The sequence below is a fragment of the Lepidochelys kempii genome, chromosome 1, assembly GCF_965140285.1.
Source record: "Lepidochelys kempii isolate rLepKem1 chromosome 1, rLepKem1.hap1, whole genome shotgun sequence".
NCBI lineage: Eukaryota > Metazoa > Chordata > Testudines > Cheloniidae > Lepidochelys > Lepidochelys kempii.
Window position 1 is genome coordinate 257603119 of NC_136380.1, and position 16494 is coordinate 257619612.

The 16494-nt window shown below is 47.1% G+C and overlaps 1 protein-coding gene across 1 annotated transcript; it reads right to left on the reverse strand.

Moving 5' to 3' along the window:
- Positions 1–1694: 1694 nt before the first annotated feature.
- Positions 1695–13794, reverse strand: FOXRED2 (FAD dependent oxidoreductase domain containing 2). Its single transcript, XM_073325125.2, has 9 exons — positions 13214–13794; positions 12073–12630; positions 10780–11031; positions 9632–9901; positions 8824–8990; positions 7938–8103; positions 7174–7415; positions 4963–5133; positions 1695–4211 (listed from the first exon to the last, which is right to left on the reverse strand). Exons 2-9 carry the CDS (start codon positions 12609–12611, stop codon positions 3949–3951), a joined length of 2070 nt encoding a protein of 689 aa, XP_073181226.1. The 5' UTR covers positions 12612–12630; positions 13214–13794; the 3' UTR covers positions 1695–3948.
- Between the last annotated feature and the right edge of the window lie 2700 nt (positions 13795–16494).

Genomic DNA, 16494 nt, shown 5'->3' on the forward strand with positions numbered 1-16494 from the left:
CTGTGTTTCAGATTGGGTCCAAGGCAATTTAGGATGATGTGAATATCAGATGATTATCATCCCCCCTATTGTCTTTGTGCCAACAGACTGATAAGCCAACCCTTAGCCTACTACCTCACTGTACATTGAAGTTGCTACTGGCAGTGATTTCTGCTACAAGGTACAAAAAGGCAAAAATTTTCAAGCCAATGATAGTCATTACCACAAATAAAATCTTGCTAATTGTGGCACCTTCATTCTATCCCTGTTTATTCACCTGACAGATGGCAAGAACAGTCTTACCATATTGTTTTCAGGTGTTTTTGTGGCCCACTGCTTTACAATGGGTACAAGCTGGGGTAGTAACAAAGCAAAATCATCCCAGTTTTGTGCAGTGAGCTCTCGTAGTCCCTGCTAGTTGCAATACAGCAACATCCCACTACTTTGGAAACAACACAATCTATTCTCGGTCTTTGTTAAACTAAAAGATCTAAAAACTGTCAAAGGGCAGGTGGGGTGGGAACTGTCTGTTGGGGTCCCAGAGCATGGCCACTAGTTAAGTCAAGGGGATGGAAGACCATGAGTGACGAGGAAGTCTCTTTGCTCTAGCGACTGAGGTGCCCTTCTCAACCCCCCTTCACAGAATTCAGTCCTGGCTGGCCTGAGAAAGCCCGTGTACTCCCCAAATAATGCTGCAGCTGCAGATAGAGCTGTTTTTTGTAGGTTTTGCTGGCACCAAATTAGGATAATGGCAGGAATCAGCTACAAGGCCATAACCGCTTATTTGCCTCATTAATCGCAAGGCTAAGCAGACTGTGCTGTTGTTTTGAATTGCTAAAATGCTTGTTAAAGGTTGCCGGAGAAAGTATTGTTGTAACCCATATAAGGCAAAGCAGTTTTACGTGGCTGATGTGTAATGCAAGAGAGATAAGGAGTATAAAGGTATGTGACTCTGCCTGCTCAGTGTGCAGGATTTGAGATTCTTTTCTCTCTGTACCTTCTTTAGAGCTCCAAATAAACTTTTCTGCTTCTCCACCCCATTGTGTTTATTGGGTTACACACACCAGGCAATGAACCCCTGCTGTTGCTTGCCTCTGGCACTGGGTGCCAGCAACATGTCTTTCACAGCATTGTGGGGGAAAGGCTTTTTAAAAACACTGAGCTTAGATGAAAGGTGTTGTTGGATCAACAGCTTTGAAGACTGAAGGCACCTCTTTAGTCTCAGCTAGAGCAGCGGTCAGTCACTCACTCACACACACCCCCTTTCTAGAGCACAGTGTTTGTGAGTGGGCCAAATTTGGGCTGTGCTGGGTGAGGACTGTGTGTTGCTCCTGTGTCCCAGAGGGTGAGAGCAAAGGCAGTGCTGTGATTGGGGAGGGTAAATGGCACTGGTCAGATAAGTATTAGCCTTACAGTTTATTTGTCCGACAAGCTCCTTTTGTCCAAAACCTGTTGAACTAGATTAAAAAAGGATAGAACCCCATAGCAAGCATATGGGGGTAGGATGTAAGAGTGGCTTGTTTTGCTGTTAATTGCTTTTCTCAGATCACTAGTCAGTCTACCTTTGCATACTTTGAATCCTTTACTCCCTTTATGGGTCGGATCTAAAGCTCACTGAAGTTTGTAGAAAAACTCCTATTGAGTCTCATGGTTATGGCCATACCTGCATGTATACCTATCTCCTCTGAGCAAAGGGTTAAAAAGCCAACAGGGGGAGCGGTGTAAATATTTCTTTAAACTGCACTGGAAGAATATAACCATACAAAACCTATACAACCAATTACAACAGGCAGTAATCCACTTCAACAGGAGATACAATAAAATTAAATTGAGCATCGGTATTAAAATGAAGTTCTGCTATGAAAAGTCATTACAAAAATGGCACCATGGAAGTTTGTGTTTCTTGCTCCTTTGTGACGTCCAGATCCAACTTGTCTGCTTTACAAGTAGAATGGTTTTCCCGACTACCATTCCTGCCTGGGATCCCAGAGGGACAATGGATTTGGATTGGTTCAAGTGCCACCAAAGATGAAGTTAGGACTTAACAAATGTTATTGATTACGTGAGAGTCAGAATGAATCATGCCCATTCTCTCAACTGTTCTGGCTCTGCATGGGTAGCAGGAGTAAACAGTAAAACCTTCTGACATTGAAGTTAACAGATCTGATTCAGACACACAACAGGGAGCGCACAGGTGGAGAAGATGATACCATTTTAAGTCACTTTTCAGAGCAGAACTGCAATCTAAGGCAACCCACACGCTAGGAATTTATAGTCTTACGATCTTGAGTGGGGATACTACAGAGCGTGCTTTGTGTGTGTGTGCACGCATGCATGTGCGTACAGTGGGCCTGCTCTTGGCTTTAGTATTTCATAGACAATGAAACTGAACCTTTAGGTCAGACAGGCGCGTTAGCATTCTTACTGGCCCTCCTAATTCTACCCCCCTTGGATAGTCCACATGTAAGAAGCCCATGGTGAGTTTTGTGGGCTGCTTGGTGAGTACAGACTGTTCAACCATCTCCCTCTGGGCCAGATTCACATCCGGTGAAAATGGATGTAGTTCCATTAAAGAGAGAGAGTGGAGCAATAACAATTTACACCTTCTGAGATGCCAACCCTGTTTCTCCCGGTAGCAGCTACTAAGAGGATCCTTTGACAGCAGCAGCATTGTCACCAGTGTTCCCAGTTAAGAGTGACACTCCTTTCAATACCTCACTCATCTCAGTGCTCCCCAGCCTCCAGCAGCAAAGAGCTATAGGAACTGGGTCTTTATAGGAAGCGAAAGAAAATTTAAGGGGTCCCTGGGAAAGGCTACTTAGGAATCAGCTGACGGGGAGGGAATATTCAGGTCCACCCTCTCCTCCACCCATCTTACCAGGAAGCACAAATGTAAGGTATTCTCATGGATATGGGGAGAGCAGGAAGCATATTCCCATCTGCCCCTCCTCTACCTCACAGAAATCATGGGGACATAGGAAGACTGAGCTCAAACTCCTTGCTCTGATTAGTGGTTTCCAAGAAGTGAGAGGTCTGTGCCTATTAGGGAAGGAGCAATAAAATGCAGACAATTTACCATACAACATCTGAAAGCTATAAATAGAAACATCTGGGAAGAAAACTAGGAATACACATTTTAACTGGAGTGAAATGCACAGGAAGCTTTTTGGAAGGACATAGAGCAAATAGGACAGATATTTTGCTAAAAAATACAGGGACTATCCCTTCTAAATAGGAGCAGCTGGCACAGAATACCAACTCCACCAAGTAAAGGAATGGATAGGGTAGCAGGGCTAATTTAGTGACAGTTCACATTGGGTCTAGGCTTCCTAGGCTAGCTGCTCACCATTAGAGAGGGAGATGGCTTTTGGGACCCGTGTCCATGCAGTGACATTATATTGCCCTGCACTAAAACTAAATATACTGGCATGCACCTCATTGTCTCTATCAAAGGGCACGAAAAACTTTGCTTCTGAAGGTATCGCTTCTGAATTCAGTGGACATACAAATCTTCAAGTATACACGAGAATGTGCTGGACACAACATCCAATGATCAGTCTCCAACCTGCCCTCAAGACATGTAACTGTGTCACATCAAAACCGAAAATATTTCATGGTAAGCCATCTATGCATCTCTTCTCTCTTTCTCTCCCCATATCTTTGATCCCCAAATGTTGCCCCAGACATTGGTCCATAAGATAAATACAACACTGTCTTCAAGCACCGTGGGCTCTGCAGGGACAAAGGAGAAGCCTCCGCCTCACTGAATCTCAGCTTCTAACTTATCCTCCACAGCACATCAGGCCCATCAGTCACAACAGATCTGAGCAGGTCTTTGGCAATATGTGGACAGCTGGAGGGATGGGCAGGAAGCCAGTGTCACATGAAAGAGGTTGGAATCTTGCTGCAGATGTGTGTTACAGTATTGTCACAACAGTCCCCATGGGTTTCAGTATGAATTGGGAAAGGTTAAAATTCATCCTTGGTATTCACAAGATGATGTAGGGGGCTACCTGGTATCATGTGATCCTTCAGCAACTGGTCACATGAACCTCTCTGGCCACCAAGCAGTTCATCTGTAGAGTGCATAACAGTGTGGTCCTCCAGTAGGCCGGCTTCCACTGCATGGTGCCTAAGTCTTTTGTTACCCACAAGCCCTTGCATTCGCAGGTATCCCTGCTGACAAAAGGGAGGCAGCTTCCGGTGAGTCAGAGCAAACAGGAAACAGGACTCTACAAATAAAAACAAAAAAAGATTATGTAGAGATGCTCCGTAAATGCTTAATAATTCAGGGTCTCCCAACAAGTCAATCATTCGGAACCAAAAAAATAAAGGTCAGGGACAGTGACAGCACTTCGCCAGCAAGCACCCTGACTTGATTAATCCAGAGTAATTAACTGTCTCCCGCAGAATCTGTAAATTCAGAGACGGAGGAACAGAATTTGAGGTCGAAACCTGGTTCTTCAATTTGGTAGCTCAGAGGTGCTTCTCTCTATGGCCCCATGAAATTCATATATAGGTTTCCCAACCCAGGAGGTGAGAGACTAGTTTTCCAGCTTTGGTATCACAGAGTTCTCATCTCTCATTCCACAAGCTGTCCCTACTGTTTCCAACTGAAAGCAGCTGTGGTGCTTGTCAGCACAAATCTCATTTCAGATGGAGGAGTGGGGAAGCTGCAGCCTGTGGGGTATTGAATCAAGACCTAGCATACACTCCCAGGAGAGAGGACCTGCCAAGGGGCACCCTGCTGTCCCTCTGCTTCTTGGGGCAATTAAGATCATAGGCTATTTTGGAATGGGTGAGCTCCTGATATGACCCAGCACTTCTTCCTGTTTCATGGAGTGCATCCAACTAGTAGTAAGATTTCCCAGCTGCCCAGTAGTCAGAGGGATCTTTCATGTTAACTAAACTGTTGGCCTGCTACTGTCCTATCTGAGTCAGATGCGTCTCCAAACCCCCATTGCCAGCTAGCGTCCAGCTTACCTGCAAAGAAGCTGCGCAGGTCAGTTTCCAGACAATTCTCCAGGAAGCGTCTAAGTGGGAGGATATGGGCATTTGGGGCAGTCCAGTCTGTCAGGAAATCCTCCACAATATGATGGACAGCATCTGGGCGGGGGAGAGGCCAGTCTGGAGGACAGAGCCTCATCTCACGCTCTGTTGACAGAACAGATCATATTAACAAAGGAGAAAATGTGCTTTTGTCCTCCTTTTCCAGAATCAAAATGGAATTCGGAAGAGCTCAAGGAGATGGGATGTTAACACTGCAACAGCTATTCCAGCTTCCACTCCTGGCCCCCTAACTTGCAACACTGCACCTCGTTCTGATCTGCAGCATGAATCTCAGCTATTCCAGTCCTGGACTGACTCTCAGCTCTGTCAATGCCCCTCACTCCTGGCCCTGCAGCATCCCCTGCTTTTCCAATCCCGGATGGACGCGGGGGCGCGCGCACACACACACACACACACACACACACGACACCCACCATTACTATTTTAGCTCTGATTCCTCTGAACCAGCCAGTCATGCCAAACTGTGCTTAGGCTTTATGTTATTATTAACCAAATTCACTTCCCTTGTGACCCATGCCAGAATCTGAAGCTAAGTCTCTGGAGGTGAAATGTCAACACTCTAATCTTTGGATCCTCCTAGGGAAATTCATTGTGTGCATTTTTATTTGCTTTGATGTTACGCTGCTTTTAAATCTTGCTCTTGGCTTCCTTCATCAGAGCTGGGGGTTCTCCTGTCAGTATATGATGTCTCAGAGATGGGTAAACCACAGGAGAGCAGTTGACTTTTGGCAACAACACTAGGCACCGCAGTACTTACACAACTCAGAAGTCACATGGCACCAGACAAAGGAAAACCATGCACATCGCTTCCATGGGATACCGGATTCTTCTGGACAGTTGAAATGTTTCCTCAACACCCCTTTTCTGGAACCAAACTTGAGGTTTCAACCACCATCTAGCCACTTGTCACAGTTTCAGGGTAAACACACCTGTATTTCCCTCTCTGTGGTCCCTCGAGGGCACCCACTTAAAGATTTCGGTCTCCCAACTCCCACCTCTCCTGGGCAGTCTCACTCAGTTCTGACCGGGGTTTTTAGGCTGCACAGCAACTTGATCTCCACTGCAATATCTCCAGAAAGCCAGTCTGCCCAAATAGCCAGCATCTGCACTTTGCCTTCTCTCTGAGGGCTATTACCAGTGTATTGCCAGCAGTTACAAGTCACTACACAGCTCCCTCCAAGCAATCACATTTATTCTGAAGGTAAAAGCATTACAGAGAAAGCACATAAAGACAATAAAAGAACCTACACACATGCTTAAGAGCCTACCAGAGGTCACCCCCGAACTCCCAACACAGGACTCTGGTAGATGTCAGTTCTTCAAACCCCACAACTGGGTTTTTCCTGTGGTTACCCGTTCATATCAGTCTTTAGACCAGAATGAAGGCCCTGAATCGGTTTAAGCTTGGGCTATTTATCCAAAAGTCCTTTATTTGTCTGTTGGTCAGTGGATTTGAACCAGACTATGTGAGCCTTCCCAGGAAGTGTTACTTCTCTAGAAATGTTATAATCAGTGATTTCCCTAAATCCTCCTCTACTGTGTTCACTTCCTGGAGGAGCTGTTGTAGCTCTTCTCTATCACACCCTTCCATGGAGCGTATACAATACTTGGCCCACAATGATACATAAACCATTTATGCACTTAATACAACTGGTCTCCCAAAGATATTGCAGGAAGTTGCCATATCTGACGTGACTTCTGTCTTCTGGATGACTGAAGAGCAGCGCTGATGAGTTCTACAGAAACTTCCCTTCCCTCTTCCATTTCTTTATTTTGTATTCTTATTATTTTTACTACTGTAGGGCCTAAGGGCCCTAGACATAGACCAGGACTTCACTGTGCCAGGTGCTGTACAAACAGACGATCCCTGACCCAAGAGGCTTACAAGGGTCAGACAAAAGACAACAAATGAATATACATAGATGGGGTGGGTGGGTTACAAGTACACCATTAGCACCTACAGTAGTGGCTAGTATACCACAGGGGAGCAACTTCAAAGAAGCAGGGGAAGTTGTCTAGGATAGACTCAAAATTCCCTCTTGTCCTGAACCATCCTTAACTTTCCATCTTGTATATATGGGATAATCAGGATACAAGGGTGAGGAGGGCTGCTTGTCAGCTTACCTGTGGGGAGTCGTTTGTAGTAATAAATAACAGGATGCAGGAAGTTAGACTGCCAGGCATGTTGTGCCTCCCCCACTGCTCGGTTGTAGTAGAAGACATCCTTGTCAGCCCCAGAAAAATTCTTCCCATACTCCATGATGACAACAAAGAGCCCGTTGTGGGCCTTTCTCCCTGTGTGCAATTCCAGCTCTGCCAGGATCCCGACTGGATACTCCTCCAGGTACTCAAATGCTGTGGCATTTCTAGGAGCCACAACCACATTCATGAGATCTTTCTACAAGGAACAATCTAACCAGCCAACAAGGGATTAAGGCAAATACATAGCACCCAATATATCCTCATAGGCTGAGGCCAATAAACGGTCATCAGATGGTAATGACTTTCAGTCATTATCCATCCAATTTGGACCAGACCTAGTGATGTAGGGATTTAAAAAGCTCAGTATCCTATTACAAGTCTCTATTATTTCCAGACAAAGGGACCCTTCTCCCCAGGGCTTAAATTCAGCCAAAGCCATCCGGTGCAGAGTCCTGGCGTACCCCATGGGGCTGGAGCCCCGAGCCCTGGGGCTCCGGGAAATATTTAAGCCCTGCTTCTCCCCATCCAAAACTGAGACAGCATATCTCATTGAAAGCTTTTCACCAGGGACATTCAAAGGGGAATCTAGGAATACAGTTTTGACTTCAGCAGGAGGTTTTGGTTTGTTTTAGCCCCCAAAGAGAAGGGACTTATTGATGAATCAGAGGGAATAATTACTCACTCACTCTCTCAGCAGAATGATGTCACCCAAGACACTGAACATCTGGTAGAGTCCAGACGCCTCATTCACCCGTTTGATGATGGAATTTGTCAGTTGTGTAATGGGGTAGACTGATGCTGGCCAGGGGACTCCGTGATGACGATGTTCCAACAAGTGATGGACAGCACGAGCTAAGACAGCAAGTCAAGAAAGAAAAGGCTCACTTTAAAATACAGCTCATACTTTTAAGATACTGAATCGCACAACAAGGAGACACATACAAGCAACATCATGACACACAAGATAGATTCTAGACTATAGCAAATCATGTGATCTCCACCTCAGCCAATCAGCACTAAGAATTCTCCCTAGGGTCACTCACACCCTGAGTGGACAGTCCTCAGAAAGCTGAGGTGATCCTAACCGGCTAGGAAGTAGGGGAGTTCTCTTAATGAATCATTTCATTAAGAGTGGCAGTCTCTCTCAAGTATAAGAATTTTCAAAAAATATTAAGGCCTCTGCCCAAAACTCTGCTCCATAAAACAGACCTCTCACCCACAACCAGTCACAAGACAATATACCTGATGGCAAGAACTTATGTATTGTGTTATATAAATAAGAGGTAGAAGGCAAGAGATAGGAAGACAAACTCACAAACAAAGACAAAAAACAAAAAATGACATAACAGATATGGGCCAAAAATCTTTTCCACAGCCTGTCCTTCACCCCATACCTTGCTATGCAATCACAAACTGGATATATCACATTCTCACAATGAGGACTGTGTGATATACTAAAGACTGAAGGTGATCTAGTAACATTCACTAATCCACTACTAGCCAGTGAATTGTTCCGTCCCACCTCAGCCCTTCTTTCCCAACTTTTGCCCATTCTGTACATCCAACGCTCACTTGTATATCGGAATCCATGGATAAAGCCCCCAGCAGATTTCCTGAAGTCGATAGAGTGGCTAGCAGCGCCCAGAACAAAGAGCCCCAGGGTGCCTCTTGACTCATAACTGGGTTTGATCAGAGGATACTTCTTCTTATTCCCTTTCCCTGGCATCAGCCTAAGAGATCTGGGTGCACAAAAGAGCAGATTAAGCCAGTCAGGAAGGGGAGATTTGAGGGTAGGTGGCTGAGCGTGTCTGGAGGGGCATAGGCTATGCTCTGGTCATTTTGAAAGATCTTGCTTCCTGCTTCCACTGCCCTCAGAAGGTTTTGTTCCTTCTCCAGCCAGGAGCACACAGGGAATTTTATTAGAAACCAAGAGTATCCATTTTAAGGTGGTTTTGGGTGGGGTCATATTTGGGTCTGAGCCACTTGACACAGTAACAACCCGTTTAAGAGGAAAGCAGAGTTACTGATATCATTTCCAGTCTGTATTATGAGATAAGCCAAGGCAGAGAGTGATGAGGATATGTGCTGAGGATGAAGACTAGAAAAAAGCTTCACTGTATGGATCTGTATCTGTACACCATGGATGCAGTCACCAGCTGACAATACTCACAGGACATCAGGGACTCAGGGCCTTCAGCTCCAGAGACATAGGCCTCTCCCCAGGGAGTCAAGGAAGCAGGTTTACAAATTCAAACTCCTCCACTCACTCAGGTCTGACATCCCATCTGTTAGAGGGCAGTGGTACATGCTCTCTCACACACCCACATACATAATCCACTTTCTCTGTTCCTGCCTCCTCCAGGCCCTGGTTCACCCTCACCTGTTGTAAATGGAGAAGTCAAACTTCCAACCCAGGCAGCGGATGACACGGTCGTAGGGTGCCCGGGTGGCAAAGTTGTCCAGCTCATCCTGTGGGAGAGTGATGGATTCTGCACCTGCACTGCTGTTGCTGTTCTCCAGATAGAATTTGAGAGTGATGTGCAGCTTCCCTTTCTTATCCTTGACAATAGCCAGATCTTCCAAGTCACCCTCCAGTAGCCCGTCCAAAGACTTCAGCTGGTATGTATCTAGAAGGCCATTGTTAATCGCTCTGAGAAACAGGGAGAATATAAGAAAGAGGAGGCATCTGGGGTTCAAAAACTGCTCCTGGAAACATGACAAGTTTATTACGCATCCTCCAATTCTGTCCCAAAGCACACTATACCTATCTCACAATTGGTGCCTTTTGTGTCTGTGGGAATTTGGTGCTGGTGAGACATGCCAGACTGACAGTGCTGGAGACAGACATCCTTTATGTACCACCCAAGCAGGTACAATGTAGATAGTGGCAGTACACGTTTCCTCCAGACTGCCTCACCAGTACACCTCACAGCAATAAAAGGAGAGCTCAGTCTCCATTCTATCTATGACCCCCATTCCCAGAGTATCTGAGTGTTTCATGGTCATTAAGGTGTTCATCGTCCCAACACCCTTGTGAAGTAGGGCAGTGCTATTATCCCCATTTTACAGATGGGGAAGCGAGGCACAGACTAAACTTGCTCAAGGTCACGCATGGCATCTGTGGCAGAGAAAGAAATTGAACCTGGGTCTCCCGAGCTAGGGCCCTAACCACTGGACTATCCTTCCGTGGTCCAGTCAATCCTGGGCCTCCCGTCTGAGGTAGCAAGCAAGGGGCCAATTAGTGATTGTAATGATGACAGATTTTATGATTTGTTTCCATTAGGAACTGTCAGAGACTCTCCCTACCAACTCATTTCACAGCCATGAAATAGACAACTTTCAGTAACTGCAAACCTGGGCTGGATTAAAACATAGGCCTACAGGTGAAAGGGCCCATATCCCCTTACTCATCCTCCAAGCTATTAGTCTGCTGTACCAGTCCTAACGGCCAGTCTCACCAGACAATGGCAATTTCACTTGGTTAATATTCAATTCACATTAAAACCATGAAGGAGAGCAGCCTCATACCTTAAATCTCCAACATAGTGGGTGGCCCAAGAGAGGCGAACGCGGGAGCGGCTCACCATGTGTATGAAATTGGTGACGCCCAGAATGTTCTCGGCGGTCTCAAAGGCAGAGTTCCCCCGACCCAAGATCAACACAGTCTGGCCAGCAAAGTTCTCTGGGTTGATGGACACAGATTCATAGCCCTCAACATATTCCGAGCCAGGGAAGTTTACCACATTGGGAACCCATGTTCCAGTGGCTACCAACAATAGGCTGCAAAGAGACATGATAAGAAAGCACTGTCAACATTAGGGAATATAGGAATTGCCACATAAGATCTCATCCGCCATCTCACCTCCTGTAGTACAGGATTACACTACTGCTACCTTGTTCAGTGTAATATTCTGCAGCCTGCCATACTGAAGCAGCTGTTTAATGCATTTTTACTGCTCAGTACTATACAGCATGGGTGGAAGCATCTTCCCTACTTCAGTTAGTGGTCTGCTTATTCTCCATACCAGGAGGGTCAATAACCCTTGTAATTTTATTCTAGCAAAGGCCATTGCAGATGCTATACGTAAGTGTCTAATCTTCAACTCTCCCTAAGCTTTTCGTATTAAAAAACTAATGCCAGTGAGTTTCACAGGTTAACTATATGGTGCATGAAAAGTATTTCCTTCTACACATTTGAAATGTGTTGCCTTTCAATACAGTATATGGCGTGCTCCCTGTCATTTTATTATGGGACAGAAAATATCTCAATTAAAAAAAAAAGATGATAATAAGATAAGCAGAATCATCTCACAGGCCATCTGTTCCAACTGTTATTTAATGTTAGGGCAACATCTAAGAGTTGGAAAGGAATATTGGGTAATCCTGACTGGCAACACTATCTGCTGTTCCAGTTCTGAGCTGTCCACACAACTCTATGACAGCATCTCTTCCTAACTGGTAGCAACCCATTATTCCAGTTCTGCCCAAATCCATCCTTCAGACAATGCACCTCAGACCTGACCTGCTAGTCCAGTTCTGGGCTCCTAAAGAGCATCTGGAAACATATAATAGGGTTTAGAATACAATCATCTCAGACTCAAAACGTTCATGGCTTTATGCCCAAATGGTTGTTTACTGAAACTGCTTTACCACGGGAATAGAAATAACACCTGTCAGCACTTCAAACTTCTGCAGTGTGATGTTGCTCAAGGAAGGTGGCACTTTTTCAAAAATAATGTCATGTCACCTACAACCAACAGGTAGCTACGTACTAGGCTCGTGGAAAGCTGCATAGCCGACCAGGCCCACTTTGCTGGTTACCTGCATCTGTAGTCCTGGCTGTTATGGTCTGTAAGAATGAAGTAATGGCCATTCCATGCCTGTGAGTCCCTCTCCAGTCTCACATGGATGATGGCAGTGTTGTACTGAACCCGGAGCTCCAACATGGAAGCAAAGTCTTCAAGGTAATGCACCATGGTGTCAGCCTCAGGGAAGAAGTCATGAGAGTAGTGTTGGAAAAGCAGTCGGCTGTCATGGCTGAGAAGGGAGTTCCAGTCATGGCGAAGATTGAACTCGCTGTTGGACTTGCCAGTGTGTCGTTTGTTGATGCTGATGAGCTTGCGATGGCGTGGATAAAGGGCAAAGAAGCTGCCAGGTGCATGGCTACGCTCAAAGACCACATAGTCCCGGCCTGCACGCTGGAGGAAATAGGCCATCTGCAAGCCTGAGGGGCCAGCACCAATGATGCAATAGTCGTGGTGTGGAAGGGCAGAGGCACTGTCAGTGCAGGAAGAGCCCAAGTAGAAGGCAAAGGTTAGGAGCAGGCCCCATGGACACTGGGCGGCAGGTGGGGCCATCATGGGAACAGCGAGGCCAGCTCTGTTGAAAACGAAATCCAGGCACAAGATACTTGCAAGAGCCCGGTGGGGCTACAGGTAAGTCACTCCAGCGCTCAGCTTTGGGGTGAATCCACCTTGGTGCCAGCACTGCAGGCCCACCAGGCGCTGCTATGGATGCGCCTAGTCCACAGCTCGCCACCTCCTTGCCCAGTCTCTGGCGCTAAACCCTTTCTCCTCCCTGGTACTCCTCCATCTTGGTAGGCCCCACATGACCGGGGGTCACAGCCCCCAAAATAGGGAACAGGGACACCCTAAGTGAACTCCCCCCAACTCAAAGGGAAAAGGGGGTATCAGACACACTGCCCCACACCACCGCAGCCAATGGGGAACAGGGATGTGAAGCCTCCAGCCAGTGGGGTGAATCACCCCCTTGCCCCACTCCATCCCAGCCAATGGGGTGCCAGTGCTCCGCTAAGCTCCCTCAATGGGGACAGGTGACCCGACCCCACCCTCACCCCTGGCCAATGGGCGCGACCCCACTGACCCTCCCCCACTCCCACCCAATAAGGAAAGAGGCGTGACCGGCGTCCGTGGGATGCGCCACATGTGACGTATTGACGCACCTAACACGTCGGGCTGTAGCCAATCGATCCAGGCAGGTCCCGTCCGGCTGCCCCGTAAACACCAAACTCGGACTATAGAGCCCCGGCGGCTGCGGTCCTCCTGCGGCGGATAGACTATACCCCACCAACGAGAGAAGTTGCAAGAGCGGCTATTCCTCCCGAGGGAGAGGCGGGCACTGAGATCGGATCGGCGCTACTCAGCTGCCCGGCGGAGCCGAGTCACGTGATGTAGGAGACGCGCTCCCTGTCAGCCGGGCTGTCGCCCCCGTGTCACGTGTCGGGGGTGAAGCTGCCCAGCAGGAGTCTTAAAGGGACAGGCCCAGATGAATTCCCCCCGCTGGCTGGGAGCTGAGCCAGGCCAGGCAGAGCCCAGGGTGCCCGGGGTGGGGGATGAGCCCCAGGGCCAGGAGGTGCCCGTGTGGGCGCCTGCCTGGGGCACTGACACCTTGGGTTTCTGTCACAGGGCTGGGCCAGCCCCCCATGACCTTTCCCCTAAAACAGCTGCAGTTCTCAGGGCCTTTCGCTGCCACCACCCAGTGTGGTGACGGGAAACCCCCTCATCTGACAGGCTCCCCCCCCCCCCCGCACGGGGGAGTCCCGGCACCACCACTGCAGCTACCGGCCGCAGAGACCGGCAGGCTCCGGGGCCCACGCTCGTTGCTGTGGAGTGCAGCGACCGCGGGCGGGGAAAGGCTCCGGCAGGGGAGGCACTAAAGCCCTGGGAGGCACAGCGTGGGGGTGCAGAGAGCCATTTAGGGTATATACCCTGGGGTTCAGGTGTGCAGGGCACTCTACTCTCCTAAGCTGCGCTTCACGGTCTGCACTGCTCTTTGTATCTCTGCAAGCTGGCTGTGCAGTATCTCTACTGTACATGCCACTGTACGGGTGAACCTACCTCTAGCTGGTGTTAGACATAAGAACGGCCATACTGGGTCAGACCAAAGGTCCATCCAGCCCAGTATCCTGTCTGCCGAAAGTGGCCAATGCCAGGTGCCCCAGTGGGAGTGATCCTAACAAGTAATGATCAACTGATCTCTTGCCTGCCATCCATCTCCACCCTCTGACACACAGAGGCTAGAACCATTCCTTACCCATCCTGGCTAATAGCCATTGATGGACTTAACCTCCATGAATTTATCTAGTTCTTTTAAACCCTGTTATAGTCCTAGCCTCCTCAGGCAAGGAGTTCCACAGGTTGACTGTGCACTGTGTGTAGAACAACTTCCTTTTATTTGTTTTAAACCTGGTGGCCCCTAGTTCTTCTGTTCTGAGAACAAGTAAATAACTTTTCCTTATTCACTTTCTCCACGCCACTCATGATTTTATATACCTCTATCATATCCCCCAGTCTCCTCTTTTCCAAGCTGAAAAGTCCTAGCCTCTTTAATCTCTCCTCATATGGGACCTGTTCCCTAATCATTTTAGTTGCCCTTCTCTGAACCTTTTCTAATGCCAGTATATCTTTTCTGAGAGGAGGAGACCACATCTGTAAGCAATATTCAAGATGTGGGTGTACCATGCATTTATATAAGGGCAATAAGATATTCTCTATCCCCTTTTTAATGATTCCTAACATCCTGTTTGCTTTTTTGACATGGTAATAAGTGTCCTTTCTGGGGAAATGGAAAAGAGTTGAGATGGGCTGGAGCTGTTGCTGAAGTCTGATCCTGTTTCCTTTAAGACAAAATAAGACCACAGCACAAATGGGGAGAATAGCAGCACAAATAAGGGAATGCAGCTTCTGTCTCTGGTGCCAACTTTCACTTGCAACCTCACTGCTGCAGAAACACAGGCACAGCACAGTGTCATCAACAATGGTGAGACTGGCTTTTAAGGCATTGCTTTGAGTTGCCTTTCTAGTCATAGGGTTGCAACAGTGTTGCAAAAGATGGAATTGCCTCCACTGCCTAAGCCAGACTCTCTTTAGACAGAAGAAGGCTGAGAAAGAGAAGAAATCAAGTGGGTAAGGAATATGATATGAGGGTGGGGGTGATATCAGGATCCCATGTGTCTCACATTCAAGGTGTTGTTTGGGATTTAGCTCTAACCAAAGTGTGTGGGGGAAGTCATGTTATCTAGGTCCCACTCTCTGGCCCAGTTTGGAAGTACCTCAAGATCCAGAAAGCCCCATGATGTGATGGTGAAGCTAAGAGGCAATGGAATCTACAGTCAGAAAGCTTACTCCTTCCAGTACTTGCATTCCCCCTGCTTGCTCTCATTTACTGAATCCCAAATAAACAATGTCAAAAGAGTGGTAACCTCCTCCCATTACCACTAACCAATCAAAACACATCAGTGATTAAACTATAAATGTTTTCTCTAATTTCTAGACTTTGCTCATTCTCATATGACCTCAACTTGACCCCTTATCGCAGTTCTTTTAATGTAAACAAGCCAGGTTGTACTAGTCTATTTGTGTCCAACTTTTGCTGACTTGGAAACAATTGTATGTAACAGGGAGAGCTGGACTTTTGATACCTTGGACAATTGATAGTACAGGCCTTTGCATAGCACTGCCCCCCACCCAATAAGACTAAGGGGGCAAATGCTTCTTTCCAGGAAGAAGAGGAGTCTAGGATGGCTCATGGAGAGGGGGCACAGCCTGATGCATCTGGAAGGGAGCTGAATTCCAGGCCTGTGTGAAATCCCTTTGCAGGATTCTGAGAAGTAATTCTTGCTGGAAGAGATTGGTGCAGGGAGAGAAGAGCAGACTAGCGTTCCATCTATATGATCTAAAGCAAAGGAAATACTGTATACACACCTGGTAGCAAATTCAGGGGAAGTAGTTTGCCGTAGGAGGTTCCACTATAGCTGTAGCCACACTGATCAAGGTAGGACTGGTAATACATTGCATTATTAAAAGGGTGGCAGTATTGAATAGCAGAGAGAGTTAGGCCTCTGTGGCAGGCAAAATGAGTGCTATATATTAAATTGAAAAGCACTTTGGAATCAAAAGTGCTAATGAAATGGTATTTAGTACCTCCCTCCACTAATACACCAGTGCATTAGGAGGCAGGGGAGTAGCAACCTATTGACAGTAGCCTGTCCTCATCATGGACCTAACCACAGCAGCCACACCATCAGGGGCTTATTCACCTGCAATATCTACCAATGTGATATGTCATCATGTGCTAGCAATGCCTCTCTGCCATGTACATTGGCCAAAACGAACAGCCTCTATGCAAAATAATGGACACAAATCAGACGTCAAGAATTGTAACATTCAAAAACCAGTAGGAGAGCACTTCAATCTCCCTGGACACTCAATAACGGACTTAAGT

Bases quoted from the DNA above. Each gene is read 5' to 3' on its own strand.
- FOXRED2 (XM_073325125.2), bottom strand. From the start codon at position 12,611: ATGATGGCCCCACCTGCCGCCCAGTGTCCATGGGGCCTGCTCCTAACC. The intron at 9,902-10,779 runs GTATGAGGCTGC...CCTGTTTCTCAG, and splicing joins CACTATGTTGGAGATTTAAG to AGCGATTAACAATGGCCTTC. The intron at 4,212-4,962 runs GTAAGCTGGACG...TTTTATTTGTAG, and splicing joins CCTGCGCAGCTTCTTTGCAG to AGTCCTGTTTCCTGTTTGCT.